This window comes from Etheostoma cragini, chromosome 5 (genome assembly GCF_013103735.1).
Source record: "Etheostoma cragini isolate CJK2018 chromosome 5, CSU_Ecrag_1.0, whole genome shotgun sequence".
Taxonomy (NCBI): Eukaryota; Metazoa; Chordata; class Actinopteri; order Perciformes; family Percidae; genus Etheostoma; species Etheostoma cragini.
Genome location: NC_048411.1, coordinates 1,017,999 through 1,029,865, shown reverse-complemented (window position 1 = coordinate 1,029,865; position 11,867 = coordinate 1,017,999). Strand labels below are relative to the sequence as shown.

Here is an 11,867-nt window from a genome sequence, read left to right as displayed (position 1 = left end):
GATTTGAGCTGGTAATAGCTTGTTTTGTCCAACCAACAGATCAAACTCAGAGACAATCACTTTACAGAGATATGAAACCGAGAGAAGCTGCAAATCCTCACATCCTCACAAATGTTTGGCATTTATTAGCCACGCTTGTAACATGGCCCTAGGAACGGCAAAGACATTCCATCACTTTGGTTCAGACTGAAATACCTCAACATGTATTAAATGGATTCTCTGGACATTAAAAGTCCCGGTAGAACGGGCCCCAAAAACGTTGGTCTTCCACAATCCTCTCCACTAGCACCACCACAACGTTGACAATTTTGGTTTGGGGTTAAATGTCTTGGCAACTATTGGATCGATTGAAGTGAAATGTGTGTGATCAAAGACCTGGCCTTCCCACGAGCCTCAACAGATATGTGTTTTCTTTTAATTAGCAAATGTTAGCATGCTAACTGAAAGAACTAAGCTCATTTCTGCTAAGCATCAGTCACTGTGACCATGTTAGCATGTTAACGTTGGCATGTAGTTTAAAGCACCACTTTACCTAAGCCCAGCTTCACAGAGCTGCTATGGCTGTAGACTCTTGTTTTTGTTGCTTAATGATGAAGAACCAATAGTTGAGGATCAGATTTGATGGCAGTAAATCTTTTTTGTTTCAGCAATAGTTACTTATAATGTCAGGGTGGAAAAGCTCTCCCGTGCTGATAGTCCAATGAAACAGATAACTCATTCCTTATTGATGGGTATTACCTGATTGGTGGAATATTTAAGCTTGCTGGTTTTTAAATGTGTTTCATCCATTCTAAGAATCTTCCTTATAAGGGTTAGTTTGAAGTTAACCTGGCCCACAGAAATAGACAGACTAGAAAAAGTATAAAAAACAAGTGATTCTGACTCTTCAGAGAGACACTTTGGGCACACACTGTTGTGTGTGTACCCAAGGTTATCTCCCTCTTAAGAGTTAGTTTTATATCTTAAATAAAGATGCCTTCTATCTAAAGACGTTGTCTGGGGTCGTCATCTGATGAAGTCTCCAGCATCATTTCCAGACATCAGGCTCAGATATCAGGAGATTTTTGGAGGTTTTGGTGAATCAGGGAGTCCTTCAGATATCCACCTTTCACAGTATCTACTAGGTTTTGATAACTCCCATTATTCTTGGACATGCAGTGGTGGTACATGCCTTAAAACCTCAGCAGAATGTGCTGTGCACACTGTACAGAGAGCCTCTCTGTCCTCTCCCACACCTTTATCTCTCCTGAGTTGTAATGTAATCTTCTCTTTGTGTTGTTTCCTCAGGCAGAGCCCCTGAAACCAAAGCGCTGGGCCTGGACAAACTTGGTGTGCAACTCAGAAAGGAGACGGGGAAAATAGTTGTGGGCGCTGACGAATCCACATCGGTGCCAAACATCTACGCTTTTGGTGACATCGGCGAGGTAGGCGTTGCCAAGAGCCCTGATAGGGGATAGCAGGGTTGGAAACGCACTCTACATCATTATAAACATATTAGTCTTATTTCAGACTGGAAAAGACAACACTGTTCCAAAGATTCTGTAAGTCTACACCCATCACCCTCAGTGTAAATGACTTTGAGCACCTGGTCTGTCAGCTCTACAAAAGGAATCTGGAATTACACTTTAACACACATCAGCTCTAGAGAATTACTTTTGTACATTAGTATGTCTTTAACCAATTAAAATTAAAGTCTGGCAGGAATATCTTGATGACACTTGAGTCATAGAAGTACTCAACACCAGGTAAATATCCACCAATATGAGCAAAAATTGTTTATTTTCACACTTCCTGTTAAAAAGTATTCCATTTCTCTTACATCTGTTTGCTATCACTAAGACGGAGGTCCTTCCTGTGAATCCTCAAAGCCACCAGACACATTAATTTGACCTCGTAGAACATGGGCGTTGCTGGAGTACCGATGCCTCAGTGGGATTGTTTGTGTTATTGTCTGACTTTGGTGAATCCGAACTAACCCTTAAAAACACCTCAGCTTCACGTTGGGGTCCTGCGTCACCCCGAGGGGGTTTAATTTGTAATACGGACCCCCCTCACCCTACATCATCCCGTACTTATCTTAAAGGTAGGTCAGTTGTTTGTGTGCACACATAAGATTTATTATCCACCACGAGTACTTGGCAGAAGACTAAGTATTAAGTTCTAGCCCACCTTCATGTTATCATTGGCATTGCCACTGTGTGTGCTGTTCCTAGCTGAACCAATCCTGTTAATACTCGTTATACCTGCTGCATGTAATGTCAGTGTTGTTTTTTTTCCACCACGACCAGCTGTGTGCTTCCTTCCTGCCTCCCAGGCCTGATGACACACACACTGATTGACAGTTTGCTTTGATGAGTTGTGCTTCACCTCAATATGTCTGTCAGCTTTCCACAGCAGCAGGGAGGCTTTTTAAATTTATGTTTTATTTTAAAAGCAAGAAGCTTGATATCTCAATTTGTCCAGCACTCTGTTGTGTTTTACCTCTCAGAGGAGAGTGCCAAGAAATGCATTATAATGACGAATGACACTTACTGAAATACCAGAGCACACATACATGCAGAGGTGCAGGAGATGTTTTGGACGACAGGATGTGCGTTGGTAATTTAACAGGTTGAAGTCATGCCTTTAGAATTGCCCTGCAGCCCTACTGTTTCCTGTACCACTTAGTTTTGTGTGTGTGTGTATCCAGGCTGTGTTTGTCTGTTTTGGCTGACATCCAGAACAATAACAGCGAAAAACAGATGCAGAGAATTTTGAAGTGTGCTAGATGGTTTAAATGTTGAGCACTTGCGACTTATGTCAGTCACTGAATCATGGCCCCCCTTGTCTGTGTGTTTGTATTCACACTATTTCTCCATTTCTGAGGATTAATGTGTGAAGTCAGATGACCAAATGGTCTTAATGTATTAATTTATTGCAAAGGAAACACATTTTTAAGGACCAGACCTAGATCTAAATCTTATGTGTGTTTGAGGTCCACATACACTGAAGTCAATTCAAATGTCTCTCGCTTTAGGGTCGTCCGGAATTAACCCCAACCGCCATTAAAGCAGGAAGGTTCCTCGCCCGTAGACTGGCTGGTCACAGCAATGAACTCATGAACTACGACAACGTAAGACACACACACACACACACACACACACACACACACACACACACACACACACACACACACACTGCGTCTCACGATCTGTGTGGGGACCCGTCGTTGACCTGTCGTTACATTCCCTAGTCCCTTACCCTAACCTTAACCATCACAACTAAATGCCTAACCTTATCCCTTTAACTGATTCTAACCCTAATCCTAAAATAAAGTCTTCACCCTCAAACAGCTCTTTAAAGTTATGGGGTCCAGCATTTGGGCCCCACAAAGCTGACGGGACCCCACAAGTATGCTGAACTCCCGGTTTTTGGACCTCACAAATTTAGTTAAACGAGAACACACACACAATTTCTCTCCATCTTTCCACCTTAACCAATTCTGGTGTGAAGTGGTTGCAGTGTCTACTGTATATACTTTATGTGTATATACAGTATATATATATACACACATACATCACTATTTGAATGACACATTTGGAGCCCTCTCTATGGTATAACAATACAAAGAAAAAGGTCACCATTACTCCGTAATACATGACATGAAAAGAGGTTAAAGAAATATTCAATTATCATAATACTCAACAACTTATTGATTAGTTGTCTAATTGTTTCAGCCGTAGCTTGAAGATCTTTGTGTGTGTGTGTGTGTGTGTGTGTGTGTGTGTGTGTGTGTGTGTGTCAGGTGCCCACCACAGTGTTCACCCCCCTTGAGTATGGCTGTGTGGGTCTATCTGAGGAGGAGGCTGAGAGGAGGCACGGGAAAGACGGCATAGAGGTGAGATAGATGCTGTATGTATGCTATATATTTTGTAGTTTTTGGATGAAAAGCTTTTTATATGTCCGCATTTCAAGTTCAAATCTACTAGTAAATCAGGAAGAAACATTTGTTACTTTCTTTATTTTTCTACTTTATTTTATATGTTGACTTAAATTTCAATATAAAGTTACTCCAACTTTTACCACTATATAGAAAATACAGTGGTTATAAATATATTCATGACGTTTTAATCACACAGGAAAGCACACCTTGCAAGTAGCAACTCACTGTTGTCACATGCCACTATGAAAGAAAACATATTATTTTAGCAGATGATATAGTGCGATGTGTTCTTTCATGTGTCAATATATTATAATTTAAACAGCAGTGTCTAGGTGAAAAATGTTACCTTAATTTTGAAATACAAAATCATTTGAAATCAGTTTTTCTGTACAAGGGTACTGGTCTGTTAGAGTCCTCAACTTACTGACTCTCTAGTCAGAAATGGCACCCTCTTTATTATAAGAGCACAATAGTGGTTTAGCATTGGTCCACAAGATAAGTTTAGTTTCTTTACGCAGAAATGACAGGCTACATGCCGCACATGCACAAAGATAGTTTCAAAGGCAGTGTTGGTGACTGCCATCAACCTGCGTTAAAGTACAATTTCCTATTACCCCTAAACAAACACAGACACGCACATACAATGTCACAGCAAGCAGCTCAGGACTTGACGTGCCTGCGTACGTGAACGCGGTGCTAGATGCTTGCCACCACCTGCACGAGGCCACCGATAAACGATTTAGGCGGCGAGGTGGGGCTCCTGGCTGTGAGTGACAGGCGAGCAGGAGGCCTGATTGAGGTGTGTATGGGGTGATGACAGGCGCGCTTAGATCTGAGGAGGAGCTGCAACACCGGCCCCCGACAGCTGCATGGCCCTCACAACTTGTGTCGGCACGTTCGCCCGTAGAATAAAACACACTGCACACACACTTTCAGTGAGGGGTTTGAAATCAATCACTATCCTGAGCAAGCATTGATGTTTTTATTCCGATGTTATGCAGTGTGTTTGAATTATAAGGCCTTGCAAAAGCCTAGTGTTTTGTCTCTAATTTATTTTTAGTTTACTCCCTTTATGTTCCTTTAGCTGCTATTTTCAGATAGTTAATACATCACTTTGTGAAATGTACACAAGAAGAGATCCCCGTCCCTGCTCGAGGTTGTTTTTGCACATTTGTAAGCTCTGCTGTTAAAGCAAAGATCCTCCAGAGGCTATGTTGACATCACTTTGAAGAACTGATTGTCTGTAGGCACAATTTGACTATTTTTACCATACATACAGTGTATATTTATTTTACTATACAATATTACAAAATAAAACTACTCAGATTTGAGGACCACAGTAATTCATTCTATACCATTTCTCCTGTTAATATGATTTTTGTCCCCTCTTTTTATGTCTGTGTAGGTCTACCATGCTTTCTACAAGCCTCTGGAATTCAGTGTTGCAGAGCGGGATGCCAGCCAGTGTTACTTAAAGGTAGGTTAACCTGCCAACCAAACAGCCCAGGGACTTTTTAGCCCTATTTTAAGCTGTTGTTTTGGCATTTCTAATACACTATTTGTACATGCATATAGTTGAAGGACAAGAGTAGTGTTTTTCTCTGCAGGTTGTTGGTGGAGTACACTGCTAGACGGACAATTTGACTCAATAAATGAAATAGTCTGAATAATCCTGCCAATCTGTGGCCTAGCAAGTCAGTGTTGGGATCCACTCGTGCTGCTCTGTTGTTGTTTTGATCCAGTTTTCTACCTCCTCAGGTAATATGTAAGCGGGGTGGAGACCAGAAGATCCTGGGTCTGCACTTCACCGGTCCAAACGCCGGAGAAGTCACACAGGGCTTTGCTATGGGCTTCCAGTAAGTTAAATAAATCCTAGATTTATTTAAGGTACATATGGTTTTTAATCAATCAATTAATCCAGTTTTATTTAAGGTGGGAAATCACCTTTCAACCTTGGCTCAGTACACTTCACAATTTAAGGAACACAGAAATAATAGACAGCAACAAAACAATTGAACAGCAATCAAAACCGTAATAAAAACCAATACAAAACCAGCAACATAAGAGAATAAGTGAAAAGGTTTGGGCAGGATGCAGAAAGGATGGTGTGTTATGGTTGGCTGTAGTAAAATGAGTAGAGGTGGGTTTTTTAAATCTAGATTTAAAAATGTTAACTGAGGGAGCTTCTTTACTGCATTAATGCCCTGAAGAACAACCCTCCAGTGGTTTTAAGTGTGTTTAAAAGTCACCAAGATGTGCAGTATGGGATATGTTTGAATGGGCCTGATGACCTTCCTCACTCAGCACTCGTGCATTTAGAGAGCGATACAGCGATATTTTGTTGTTGTTTTATTTATTAAAGCTTTTGTTTCCAATACGAGCTGATAATGAACAGTTGGACCATTTCTGGACTTATTATATTAAGTGTTGTGAGTATAAGCAACATCAATGACCTCCCTGTGTGTTTGCATGTGGCTCAGGTGTGGAGCAACATATTCCCACCTGGTGCAGACAGTGGGCATCCACCCAACCTGTGCCGAGGAGCTGAACAAGGTCAACATCACAAAGCGGTCCGGCTTGGACGCCACGGTAACCGGCTGCTGAGGTTAAGCACCTCGGTGTCTGAACACTGGTGAGCACACACGGTCCCTCTGCAGCAGTAGAAAGAAGTTAGCCTTCCTCTCCTTTTCCCTCTCCTTCTTCATGGCCCCAAAATGGCCCCCAGTTTCCCAGTGCTTTCTCTGGGATCAGGGTCTCTTCATAGCCCAGGTTAGTGTCACTGACAAGTCACATCATAACCAAGGCTATGATTATTCCATATACACGCATTTTGTGAGTGTATCCACTGAAAGCACAGGGTTATAGATCAGGTAAGTGAGAGGCCTGACCGCGGAGCGAGCGTCTTTTAAATAAACAGGCTCATCAATCAGGATTAGGGCCTGTGCTCAGGGTTTTGTTGAAATCGTAACGTTTTTCTGAATATATATATTCTGCAAATATTGTTGTTTCTCTGGCTGTACTTCCTGTCCATTAGTCTTGGAGGTGACACATACCATTTACGCCCCCCCATGACACTGATGGATGGCCCCAGGGCCGTCGACGCAGTGACACCGCCCCATTTCCCATGGACACACACAAACCGCCTGTCAGTCAGCCAGCTAAGATCTGGCCAGGCAGCTCCAGCTTGCTTAGGGCCCAGCAGACCCCAGACCCCAGACCCCTTCTTTTTCCTCCCATGCCATGCTCCATTCCAATGCACAAAAGAGTAGAGAGGGACTTCAAACATGTGCTGTCAAAAGCTGTGTGGATGCCCCAGCCTGGGCACGGGGCAACTCTGACTGATGATACCACAACTGTGAGAGGTCTGCCATCTGTACTATTCAGACTCACCCAAAGGTGGCACTATTGCCCTCCAATTCTCCCCTTTTTTAGAGCCAAGTATGGAAGACAGGATAACATAGCCAATGGATAAAACATAAGCCTGAATACATTCAGGTTGCACATTTAATCCCTTTAATCCCTATAAAAGATATGCGCTTTTGGATGACGTTTGAAAGCAGACTGGCTTTATTGGTGCCAAACTGATAAGGGTTATCTGTTGTGTATTTACGTGGATGGCAGGTTAGGCCTAAAAGTCATCACCCTTGAAGATAAGGCCAGTTGTTTATATCATAAAGCAGTAATAGCCCCCCCCCACAGTTTTCCAAAGTGCCCACAGTGCTCAACCTGCTAGCTGTACTGGACATCTTGGGTTTATTAAGTAGAGGATGAAGAGGAGGAGGGTTGTCAATAAAGCGGGTTGCAAGAAATTGGGGGATCTAAGAGGAGGCTGCTGGGTGTAGTTTATTTTTATTTGAAGTCTAATCTGCCGGGTCTGATTAATGATTCCGATGATGGGAGTGACAGTGTGCCAGGTGATGGAGAGAGGAAAAAGAGAGAGAGAGAGGGAGAAGTACCAGGTTTATTTGGACCTGGGCCAGAGGAGAGAGAGCTGACTTTCAGCCCTGGTTAGGGAGGGAAGGGGGATTCCTGTGTGCTCTGTTCAGGGCCGAGGTGCTGACTGAAGGACCCTGACCTCCGCTCAGCAGGAACAGCTTGACTCTATCACTTGGAGCACAGAGGGCTCACATGCTGCGGCGCTGCACGGCAGGGGCCTGGGAGGGGGGGTCTAGGATGGCCAGGGGATGGACAGGGCCAACCAACACAACAGTGAGCAGTGGCAGCGTGTCTGCCCAGGGTAATTGAGTCGGTGTTCCTGTGCTTAACGAGCCACTTCAGAGACCTCAGGGTGGGCCCGAGGCAACGCGAGGGAAGTTATCGAGGCCATGAGTGTAACTGTAATGTCTGTTTGCTTTTTACCTTCCACTTCCCTTCTGCGTTTTTTCATCTGCTCTACATCTCACACAATCGCTCCTCACACACACAGAATGACGTTGTTATGACACATCTGTCTAATTAAATATCTGTTCATTGTTGTTGGTCAGTCACTCCAGGCCCAATGTTTGACCAGTCAGCCTCTGCTGTGCCCCATGGAGGGGGGTCAGGGTTCAACTTTCACGTCAGCCAGCTAATGATGACCTGCACTAAAACCCAAAACTGGGGAGTGCCGGCCTGATGTCACCTGGCTGTAAACTTTAGTATTGTAAATAGAGAAGTGTTAATTTTCCCTTAAAGCTTTGTTATAAATAATTTAAATGTAAAGTAATAACACTTTGGAATGGAAATTGTCACTATTAAAACAATGATGCCCACTGATTGAGTGTTCTGTGTCCTACATAAATGACTGCATCATTGTTTCATTCAATTAGGTATTTAATGTGTGTGTGTGTGTGTGTCTGTCTATATATATATATATATATATATATATATATATATATATATATATATATATATATATATATATATATATATATAAATAGAGTTCCTTTCCACTGTTCATTTTGTAAAACAAAATGTACATACTTACAGTACTGCTGAAACTGATGTGTTAGTACTAGTATTTCAAGGTTATTCCCACTCTCACATCTGTACAATAAATATAAAACTACAGCTTAGCTTAGCATAAAGACTACAAACGGGCAACTGACTGCTGCCGTTATCTTGATAGTTCCTGTATGGACATCAGAGTAGTAGTAATAACATTTTACTCTTATTGCTCAGCAGGAAACCAAATAAGTATTTCTCAAAATTTAAAACTCTTCCGTTAAAGAAAATTCTACATTTCTTTATATTTCCAAAGCATTATAAGGGGATCCAAAAACAAATCCAGAGAACCAATGACGGTGTCAATATAAAAATGCATGCGAACAAGTTTATGTTAAATGTGCTACATGGCTCAGTCTTCTATCAAGCAGTGTTACAAGGGTTGGTCACACTTTGACCCCGAGTCGTCTCTGCTGACAGGCAGCTCTGCTATGCAGCCCTGTCACTCAACCCTCTGCACCAACAATGGCAGAAATTCCGCTGTGTTTGTTTGGTTAAGGACAGAGCTCTCTGAAACCCCTGAACCTCCTCTGGATCCACAGCAGCCTCACTCACCCTGAGAATGAAGCCGGTGTCAGTCCTAACCCAGACAGTGGGACTAAAGTTCAACCACCATCTTGAGAATACTCAGTCCCATTAAGCAATTGTGTCTCTTCTGTCCCTCCACAATGGAGCAAACAAGCTAAATCCACCTTGAAATGCACTTAGTAGAACATGTCAACATGTCAGGGTGCGCTCGGTTCTACACTCCGTCTTAATCCAGCCCATTGAGCACTGACAGTTGTCTGAGTCAGACATTCACAGGGCCTTTGTCACTTCAGGTCCTGAGCCTTAGCAGCCACGCTGGAAGAGCAGAACCCTCAGACACACAATAAAACACACATGACGGGTACACAGCCCCGCAGCCGCAGCAAAAGCCTCAGGATGAGAAACCGATACATACCTTGTGTAAACATTAGTGAAAAAAATGACGCTAGGAACAGAAAAGGCTCAACCTAGGCGAGGATTATCCCGAAGAAATGAATAGGGGCCAATCATGACGGCTCTGTTGTTCTGCCAATATCTGGCTCAAGAGCTGTCAGCCTGAGATGCCTGCAGGCCTGGATGGGGGGGGGGGGACTGGTAAGCCAAGGTGAGTCTGCCAACTAGATTTTGGTGCTTTCTTGCTCATCTGGCCTCCCAAGTTCAAGACAATTAGCTCAAAGAACCTGCTGAAGCTTGAGCACTGCACTGAGCCTAATGGTAGGCTCACAAAAACAACCAAGGAAACCGGGTTGTTGAGATGCGATCGTATGCTTTTCTTCTCATTTTCCGTATGGATTGACACAGTTTACAGACGCCACATTCTTCTGCGGGGGAGTCATCAGTCCAAAGACACAGTTTAATATTGGCGCTGGATTGTGACCGAGTCTGGAGTCTGAATACTCCCCCATCAGGAATGTCAAGGTTGTCTTGTTTGTTTCAAATACTGCATATTTGATTTTTGCTACACTCCTAGAAAGATTCAGTCATTGAGTTACCTCCCTATAGGACCGCTCGTTCAACCACAAACATCGAGAAAAGGTAGATGAGGTCAGCTCCTGTCAGAGTGGGGTCCTGTTGGTAGCCCAATGGAGGTGAGGGCCTGTGAAATGAGCTTATCTGACCCCTGATAAGAACAGGATACCCTCAGGAATGGTCTAAATTCAATACACATGGCTGCTACAGTGGCCTTTATCTCGGGACCATTGGGTTCTTAAAAAGGAGAGAGAGGTAACACTGCGGTTAGGTTTGGCCTATGTCGGCCACAGCCTTACATAGAACACCAGAGCCTGTGGCCAGCAGTAAATAGGAAGTGCTACAATGTCATAGTTTGTGGTTCCGATTCCCCAGACGTCACTAAGAGAGCAATTACGATCAGCAACCTCAACTCCTAAATCATTTACACACACAAAGCTGTCTTATTACCTCTGGAAGCTGCACAGAGATTTATTGAGCCGGTGTTTGATGGCGGCATTCAGCAGAGGGACGGTGTTTGTGTGTATATGCCTGCTAAAGCACGCCACCTGGGACAATAGCAGTCTGCAAGCAAAAGCGTGCTGCGGGACTTAGAGTTTGTGTTGCAACACATCCCCATGTTTGGATGTTAACGAGACTCTTCTAGCACTTAACATTTGGACTCACATCAATTATGATAATGTTGTTGCCCCTCTAACAACTGTTTGATCAGCCACACTTTTTTAATTTTAACAGATGTACACATGTAGATGAATTGCTCAGTTTAGTTCCATAACACTGCATTGCTTTGTCGTGTACGCATTGGACTTAGAACTCATTGAATGAGCCTAAGAAACTATTGAACCAGTATTTATCTGCTTCATAAGGCCAACCTGAAGCTATTGTGATCATTGTAATGGGAACAGGGGACGCGTTCCTATGTCCCAGTGGGTTGTTTGTAACTGTTTGTGAATATTATGTTCTCTGAATATAAAAAATTAAGTAAGGCTGGCTTATCTGGTTATCTTCTTTAATGAAGCTAAACAACAACATGCCATGTGGGTGATTACATACTCATTTATGATTGATAGCTTTAACATTCAAAACCTCACATTGATCATTCTCTGGTACTGAACGAGATAATCAACTTAACAAGCCTCTGCAGAGAAAAGAACAAGCTCCTTCATTACTTCCTAAAACACCAGCAGAGCAGAGAGGGCATCAGTATCAACACCAACTTGACAGTTTTGTTCTGACAGGCTCTGGTGTTATCAGTCTCAGTCACATGACATAAATCAAAAGTAGCTTCCACTTCCACGATGACTCCCCCCTATGAAGTCAAAACATCTGGCTGCAGATGTAAGGAACAACCTGGGCAGGACCTGAAGCATACAACTGGCAAGGATTGCAATTCCTGCCGATGGACCTGTCCATAAACATGTATATCGTAAGAATGCACACACACACACACACACACACACACACA

General features: G+C 43.1%; 1 protein-coding gene across 1 annotated transcript in view; it reads left to right on the top strand.

The window, feature by feature from the left end:
- Positions 1 to 8,677, top strand: part of txnrd2.2 (thioredoxin reductase 2, tandem duplicate 2) — a 23,181-nt gene extending 14,504 nt beyond the window's left edge. The window contains exons 12-17 of the mRNA XM_034871843.1: positions 1,288 to 1,424; positions 3,017 to 3,112; positions 3,785 to 3,877; positions 5,328 to 5,399; positions 5,681 to 5,778; positions 6,403 to 8,677. Coding sequence (XP_034727734.1) covers positions 1,288 to 1,424; positions 3,017 to 3,112; positions 3,785 to 3,877; positions 5,328 to 5,399; positions 5,681 to 5,778; positions 6,403 to 6,526 — 620 coding nt within the window. The 3' untranslated portion in view covers positions 6,527 to 8,677. The remainder of the gene's footprint in view (positions 1 to 1,287; positions 1,425 to 3,016; positions 3,113 to 3,784; positions 3,878 to 5,327; positions 5,400 to 5,680; positions 5,779 to 6,402) is intronic.
- The last annotated feature ends 3,190 nt before the right edge of the window (positions 8,678 to 11,867 follow it).